The 8,932-nt window shown below is 39.6% G+C and overlaps 1 protein-coding gene across 1 annotated transcript in view; it reads left to right on the top strand.

The window, feature by feature from the left end:
* lcor (ligand dependent nuclear receptor corepressor) overlaps positions 1-8,932 on the top strand; it is a 42,499-nt gene that overhangs the window by 19,048 nt on the left and 14,519 nt on the right. The window contains exon 4 of the mRNA XM_035660117.1: positions 4,529-4,661. Within this exon, the coding sequence (XP_035516010.1) occupies positions 4,529-4,661 (133 nt within the window). The remainder of the gene's footprint in view (positions 1-4,528; positions 4,662-8,932) is intronic.

The raw sequence follows: 8,932 nt of genomic DNA, 5'->3' as shown, positions 1-8,932 counted from the left end.
GTTGACTGGATGTGTTGAATTAAAACAGACACTTTCTCCACTGATTCATCTACACCTCATTGCTGGTTTTTAAGATTTTAACTGACTGGACACACAGTTCAAACAAACACAAAACGATGAACCTGAAACAGGACCGAGGAAAAAACGGCGTTGGGATTTAGGATGTGCAGCAAATTGGAAGACAGTGAGGGAATTATGGAGGATGGAGTCATAATTAATATGTTTCTTTCTGTCCCCCTGTCTTATCCAGACTGCGAGCCCGAGGACGTGTCTGACTGGTCCTTCGATGAAAACGTGTCGTGTTCTGCTGCTTACGAGGGGCGCGGAAAGTCCAAGGTAGGGAACTCTGCCAGTCCGACTTCAAAGGTGTGGTGTACGCCCTCTTGCGTGCTCGCAGGACTCTAGCGCCGGTCTGGGCTCTCAAACCACATGTGACGTTTCTGCCACCAGTGTTCGGGTTCTCCAGGGGAGAGGTCTTCCCTCACACCGCATCGTAGCAGATGCATGTTAGTGCAGTGTAGCGCGAGTACTCTGCCCTTGTGCTGCACCCGAACGGTGTCGAGGGTCACAGCCTGTTGTCTTGCTTTGCAGAATCGGACTGTGAAAAAAAAACCGAAACTTCAGTTGAACGAGAGGGTAACGCGCACACTGTGACCTATCGTTGTTGTTCTGTTCCCATCATACTCGGTAGTTTAACAAAGAACTAGAGAATGCCTCTCCTCGTGCAAGTGCGTGCACGCCGTATATATGTCCATACTAGATATTTTCCTATGTTGCACCCTGCTCCCACCGTAGAAGAAACTAGCAGAGATGCCTGAAACACACACCGCGCTGGAACCACAACTTCTAGCGCCAGGAAAGCAGAGCACACCTCTAGCTTGGTCTAAGCCATCTTTTTATTTTTTTTGGATTTCTGTCTTTTCAAACTCTCAACCACAGATATCTTTTTCTCAAAGGTCAGGAGCTTGACGACGGCAATAGTTTGACTCGTTTCGATGACACTCGCTCCAGAATCTCTCAGCTTCGTAGACGTGAGAAATGAGATATCAGCTACCATTACTATGAGCTATGTATAGCCGGCAATTTGAACTTTATACCCTGTTCGCACGCTCAAGACATGGAAGATTATAAGCACACCATTGTCGTATAGTTGGTAACTAAAGAATATTTAGTATCACATTTTGATGTTCAGCGCAAATGTTCATTGTAGTGTTTTTTCAAAACGATTGTGTTGATAGAGACTAACTCTGCTTCCAATACAGCAACCTCTCCGCCCTCCTACTTTATGATAAAAGAAGGAATAATTCTCTTCTTTAGACTTTTGTCCAGACTTATTCTGATTGTGGTGGGAACGTGTTACCAGTGTTGTTGTCGTTTGTGTTAGAGCTTGCCTTGCAGGTCTTGTCGACTCCTCCTCTTTCTCCTCCTGCCATACTTGTTATTTATGTATGGTTCAGCTATCAAAGTCTTGCCCCGAATTTGCTTAAGTGAAGAGGAAAGCGCATAATGATTTGGACCTGTGGTTGTAGCATTGCGATGGCAAACACAACCAAAATGGGTTCAAAAAATGTTGGTTACTCGCATATCATGCTGGGATGTGTGTTCGTGTGTGTGTGTGTGTGTAAGGAGGAGGAGGATGGTGACATGGGTGTAAATTAGCGAGACTCTGGTGCCTCCTCTCAGAGTTTCTCAGAAAAAGTGATCAGAGCAGAATAATAATGAGTTTATTGGACCGACAGCTGCTTAATACACTTACTCATATGCACATACATGGACATTGCTTCTGCGTCTTCTGCTGCAGACAAAGCAGTCATGTGACGCAGCCGCTCAGGCCTCCACTCTAACGCGAAAATGAAGAACAAAAAGAGCAGGGGTGTTTGGGGGAAACTGCAACGGCTCCTGTTTGATTCCAGACATGGGCCCTTACTGCATGTCTCACCTCATCACCATACTGGGCGTTAGAAACACCACAGGGTACATGTGGATAAAGAGAAAAATTGATTAATTAAAAAACAGAAGAAAATCCAAGTGTCACAATAGGGAGGAAGAGAGTCACTTGTGTCTATTAATTAACTTTTAGATATAATCACTGGCTCTTGGACACATTTTAATAAGGGAAGTTGATGGAAACACGCACTGATTCAGATGTTTGCTTAAAACTTGTCCAACAGTTTAATTGAAACAAAGCGTCTGTCTGTTGTTTTAAATCTGGAATTTATTCTTACAGGTTAACAATCTCAAGGTCCACTGACTCACTCGTTTTTGGAACTTTTGACCGTATCACATGGTCTTCATCTTCTGTTCAAACGTTCTTTTTCAGGACTGCTTGTCCACGTTTTCCATCTCCTTTATTTTTGGGATGTGACTGAACAAGTGAATGAGGGAGGGAAGGAAGTTAGGAGGGGGCGTCCTTCCCTCGACCGTTGCTTGTTTTTCAACTTGACCTCAGTCCGACCTGCGAGGTCGGCCATCTGTCTACTAAAAACATCCTTGCTTCACACCACCGCCCCCCTCCATCAACCCCCATCTGTCTCTCTCTCTCTGTCTCTGTGGCCCTGTCTCCATCTCTCTCTCTGCTCACCCTAATAAAGTCATGCTAACGCTTGCGACAGCACATAATTGTGGCTACAGCACTCATCGCTATCACTGTATATAAAATATACACTAGCACAACAAAGTCCCAGTGTGTAGTACAGTAATTACAGAGGGAACTTGAACTGACAAAAAATAAAATCTAAATTAATCAACAAAACAAAATCAATTAAATGAAGCCTAGCAGGGATTACACAAGATCTTCTCAGCCGTGTGGTCTGACCGGTCAATAATTATTTTAGACACTCAGAGTGTGCAAATAGTAATATGATAAATAATAAGGCAAAATTTGCAGCTGCCTTAATTGTATTCATCTCCTCGCTCAACACAATTTTCATCTTTTATTCATCCGTTAAGGCTTGAAAGCTCTCTCTGTCTTACTGTTATTACCCTCTGCTTGTTTGTGAAATGCCAGAGGAGCGTCAGTGGGCGGGGACCATTGATTCATTGATCTGAGGCCGTGCAGACTGCCAGCAGATAGAGAGAGCTGAGGGGGTTAAAATAAAGCGAGGTTGGCATAATGAAAGCCTTAAAAACACATTCTCATCTCCATTTGTTGCTTTGTTTCTTGCCATTGAGGCAAACAGACACACACACACACACTCAATGTCCCTGCTTAGTGTTGTAAAGACAATGGCGACACACTCATTACAGCTAATGCTAACAGTGGGGTTAATCTCTTCTCTGATTCAGAGGATGCATTGAAACACATTCCCTCTTTGCGGTTGTTTCGTTCATAATAATCTCTCATTGGCTGACTAGTGTCTTGTCAGGCTCAAGACCTTTAGGATATCATGAGGAAGCCAACTGATTGGCTGTCGGCTTGAAAAGGCCTGCCTCCAACAATGGCACCTCAGTAGAGAAGTGAGCTGTCCTGCCACCACTTCTCCCTGTACTGTCACTATTGGTTATTGGCCAGCTCATGTTCACACGATACTTTCATATTAACCTTTTTTTATTCTGTACATTCTGTTCTGTATTCTGGCTCAAGCTAATTAATAATCACATTCATCTTGTTTTGCAACCGAGTTATCTTTCCCCTCCTCGAAATGTGAATTCACAGCAGTTTGTAAAAGCAGACCAGACGAGTAATTTAAAACAAAGAATAACCAGTGGATTACCACAGTAATCCCCACCAAAAATAATTAATATAATTTAAAACAACATCTTAAAATTGGCATGGACGTAATGTAATTGGCAATTGTCTCTTCGCTTGTTAATAACTAATATGATTTGTCAATCAGCAACATACACACAATTAAATTATATCAATTCTTATGAAAATTAAAACACACACAATTATATAGTGCTGAATAAAATATAAATCTATACATTAGTCAATCAAAAGAAAATGACTTAAACATTTAAATTACCTTTATTGTTTGTCATTTTCCAAGGAAAAATATTAGCAGGTTCCACCCTCTAAAATGTGAGGATTTCTCTGTTTTATATCACTGTAAATTTAGAATCCTGCAGAAAATGATTTGAGTAACCAAATAAGATATAATTGACAGGTTAATCAATAATAATAATAATAATTGTGTGTTGCACCCAACAATTCTGAATGTGGATATTAAAAACATCACTTCTAACCAGATTTTAGCCAGAGAAATGTAGTCAAACCAGTATTAACATATCAGACCGAAGTGCAACCACAAGACATGATTCTTTATGAGCGCTACCTTTTCTCAACTAGGAAGAAAATCTCTGTGTCTATAACCTACCATTTTCAGGCCATAGGATGGAGAGGTCTGAATGCACATCTAATTGCTTGCAGAGTTGAGCAGAACCATAGGTACCTACAGCTGGACACGGTTGAACAATCCAGATGAGACACGACTAGTGGTGGAGGGAGTGATGTGGTGGCGTGTGAGGGGTTTATCTTTTGACAGAACATGTCTTTACTCTCTGCTTTGTGTTTGTGTTTGTCTTGTAGGAGCACAGTGTAGAGAACGGTGGAGGTAGCCAGGTGCTGTTGGAGTGTGAAGACTTCAAACAGGAGCAGTCTCGGATCAGCCGGCTGGAGAGACAGGCCCAAGACTTCCTCAATGCTGTGTTCCACAGAAAAGGTAGCACACAGTTTTCAGCTGATAACCCCTAATTACCTGCTTCTCATGGCCGATACCAATAAGATAACTGATAATTTCACATTTTTGTATTTTAAAAAGAAGTTAACCTGTAGTTTTAACAACTCTTTAGGGTTTTGCATAAGAATTGAATAAGAATTAAACAATAAATTATTATTAATATCAACCAATAAATGATGACATTTAATTAACCCAATAAATAATAATAATATAATGACAATAATTTATTTGCCCCAATAATTATCATGCATCCCTAGTTAAGTCAGAACATTTAGTTAATTGCTAGAGGAATTCAGTTAATATAATTGAATTTTAGTTTATTGTGTATTTCAGAGATGTATTACATTTAATTATTTTCCATCCCAACTGAAGTTAAACACAGTCATAATTAATATTTTTTTTAGAATTCTTTTAGGACTGGACTATGGAATTGACCACAGTGGGAATCATGCTTTTTACTGCTTTTCGTTGTAATATAATTGGCCATTGTTTTTGCTTTGTAAAATAAAAGTAGAGAGAATGTTCTCATCTGTATAGAAGAAACTTCTAGTTTTTATTTAAATTGTCTTTAATGTGTGTCCACATTTTTGACAATTCTGGCCTGCAAAGGTGTCAGCTGTACTTATACTTATATCTTAAGTACATTTTTTATTTTTTTTTGTCGGAGTGCGGAGTTGCAGCAGATTATTGATTACAAAGATGTAAACTATAACAGTTTTTCAGGTGATAAAACTATGGGCTTTGTCTGACTAGAGTCAGTGTTTCTGTGTACTTCACTAAGTTGTGGAAAACTATGCACCATGCACAAATTTAGGACCTCTGTACTCCTAATCAGGGACTACCCTTCTCTATTAGAGAATGATGTGGGAAGTTGTGTCATCTGCATAATTATGACAATTTGTGCAGTTTGGATAAAAAGGGGACCAGGGATCGATTCCTGAGGGATACCACTTGTAACTTTTTTCAAGTTTTACAATTGGAACAAAGACATGTGTGCCCTCCAGGTAGACCCTAAATCAGATAAGATCTGGGCCAGAGAGGCCGACCCACTTTTCCGACCTGTACTAACAGTGCCATTATTACTATGGGAGGCCATGTGGGAAACTGTAGAAGGTTATTTTATATGGTAGTCTTGGGTAGAGCTGAGGATGAGAAACTAGTGCTGAATCTGGGAGGGTGGAGACTTTGCCACATCAGTTGACTACACCAATCCCAAGGAGAACCTCCACAATACAGACCATGAACACAGTTAAAACTATTAGGCTGGTCACCAGAGTGCTAATCAGAGCCAGGCTGAGCCTTCTGGGGACCCTAAACAGAATCTAAAAAGACATGACAGAGTGTCTGGGCTGACTAGCGACCAAAAATGAAACCAGGGGAGATGTCCAGTTCACTGTAGGATTAACTGTAACTAGTCACATGAGAATTGCAGAACTAATTTTTAAGAGCCAAATATAAAACTGCATCTTGGTTGTTAAACTTGAAGCAGCGTTAAGAAATGTTGGGGCTGGACCCTTCAGGCCATTTAGGAAACATTGTTTATTTAGGAGTGTTTTAGAAAAGTGTTGATCCAGCTTTATAATAATTTTGAAGGATGTGACGTCAGTTTGTGATGCTCTTGAACTGTATTGTATTACACAGAGAAAACACAAAATAATAAAAACACCTGTCAGTATAATGCCATAAAATGTATCATTGCCACAAACACAAGGTTCCCACTCTTTTTAAGAAATCGTTTTCAAGGTAAATTTTTTAGGTATTCCAGGTTTTCCTGGTTGCACCTAATAAACTGGCAACTGGGTGTATGTGATGTCCCAGACGTGATATTTTTCAGTGAAAAATTAACAACTAATGGTTCATGACCCATAAATTGCCATAAAAACAGCTAACTGACCAAAGTCCTTAGTAAATTTAAATAAAAGTGATGTATGACTATGAATGCTTTCACTTTCATTCTGGCACTTGTATTTACTTACATTCACTATTATCTTTTGTGCCAAATCAACACCCATTCAAAGTGAGAATATTTGCTGAGTTGCCATAATTACCTTCAAACAGAGTGTATCATGTTCTGTCCTGAGGCAGGCATCTATTTTGTGACAGAGGAGAGCTGAGCCTGGTAGACGGTAGCTTGTGTTGTGTTTTTTCCGGGAAGGAGAGAGGGAGGAAGCAGATGTCTGTCCAATCAATGCCTGGCTCTAATCAATCTGGCTTCACTCACACAGGCAAAAACTGCCTGTGGAGCTGCCATATATAGACAGAGGAACAGTCACAAAGGCATAGACATGATGGCACACACACACACACAGCCATTTATACAGTAACAGACTTGTCAGAACACAGTCAGGCACACAAACACTAAAAGAAGTGCAAGTTCACCAACATGAAGAAAGGCTCAGCATCGTGTTCTCATGCAACGTCAATGATCTGCCATACTAGTCAATTTTTGTGATGATACAGTATGGTTTAGAACATCTCAGTCAACAATAAGCGTGTGCACTTTTTTGTGAACAAGTAATGTTCATTGTCAGAAGTGGACTACATTGTAATTATTTCCTTGGTGTATAAGTCTATGTATATAAATAACTGTATATATGGTTTTATATGTTATTATGTTAATTTGATATATAATTATATTTTTCTATCTATGAAGCATTAAGGACCTGCAAATGTTCATTGCGTTATATAGCCTTGTGTTCTATAATGATAATACATGTCTATGATTCGTTGAATCATGCATTAAACTCAAAACAAGTGATCAAAGTTTGACAAAGCAGACGGAATTTTTTTTTTGTCTTGCTTGGGGAAAACATTACATACCTTTTGAAACACTATCTATAGCCTGTTTCTTAACTGTTATTTTGTTGTAAATTCAGTATTGAAAGTAATGCACAGTTTCAGATATTTCAAGTAAGATCCATCTATTTATTTTATTCCTGTTGCATAATTTCTTAGACCACCGCCCTTCTGCGACATTATGTTGATGTCCCACAGAACCCATGATACATACACACAGAAAATTAAATGCATTCAGAATACAGATGTATATGTGAGCTGCAGTCAGTTGCATCTGTCGACTTGCTGCCTCAGAAAGCTTCCTCTCTGGGTGGATGGCAGTATTCCTCAATTACTCAGGAAATGTTTCACAAAAAAAGCAGCTCCCGATCCCTCGGCTTTGATGCAGCAAGACGAGACCTCTTGTGTACCTTTTCAAAAGCCTAGAGTTATACAACATCCATTTCCTTGCAAGCACACAGTCACTGCACGCTGGGATTTCCCCAGGAGATTTCCCAAAATGCCAGCATGAAATCTGCAACTGTTGAAATGGAGCTGTATAATTAGGCTACATTTCCAGGAAACAAACCCGCTTCCTGGGTTTTTGTTTTCATTTCAATGCCTGTTTGATTGCAGCGCACAGTGTATCTAGAATAACTTTGTGACTCTGTTAATTGCTTGAACCTATTGGGTCTTTGACAGAATACAAGGTACTTTAGAGTACAGTTAAGCTCTTTTATTGCCATGTCAACAAGATCGTTTCAGTGGCAGGGATTACACAGTGCGATGTTTAGGTGGAGCACAGAAGTCAAATAACATTAACAACGGATTAAGCAATCTATCAAGAATAACAAATGGCAACAACACCTACACACATGTCTGTGGCACGGCTTTACAGCAGCTTGTGGTTGTCATAAAGTCATGGTTTAATGACAGAGAAGAACAGCAGAGCTGAAATAAAAAGCTTAAGTATTTCAAAGGAAGGAATAATAAGACTGCTTTGGTAGTTTCTGTATTTCCTTGAATTTGAGGTTTTAGTTGATCAGTCATTGAGTTTTTGCCACCTGTTTTATCACGGTCAGTTTGACACAAAACTGCTTTTTTCCTCTGAAAAGTACAAAATATTTGTTTTTCAGTAGAACTGTGACATGTGCCTAAATACTCTTAGAACATATTCTTGTAAGTGTCATGTTTTTATTGAATATTGATTAAAGGAGTTCATGGTTTTATGCGAGAGGATCTTTCTTTCTCATCTGTTTTCAACTGAGCTTATCACTATCATCTTTAAAACATCTCAGAACGGACAGATATAATTTGGTTTTATCTATTTATTTTCTTGCTGTGTTTAGAAGAGCCTCAGGCTGTTGTTGGCCTACAAGGAATCAAAAGTGGTTTTACAGCATTTGTCACACTTTTACTTTGTAACCCTTAGTGCTACTAACTAAGTAACACTATCGTGGCTGCAGAGCCGGCGCAAA

The sequence above is a fragment of the Morone saxatilis genome, unplaced genomic scaffold, assembly GCF_004916995.1.
Source record: "Morone saxatilis isolate NCDOM2014 unplaced genomic scaffold, NCSU_SB_2.0 Contig17, whole genome shotgun sequence".
Taxonomy (NCBI): Eukaryota; Metazoa; Chordata; class Actinopteri; family Moronidae; genus Morone; species Morone saxatilis.
This window is presented reverse-complemented; position numbering and strand designations above follow the sequence as displayed.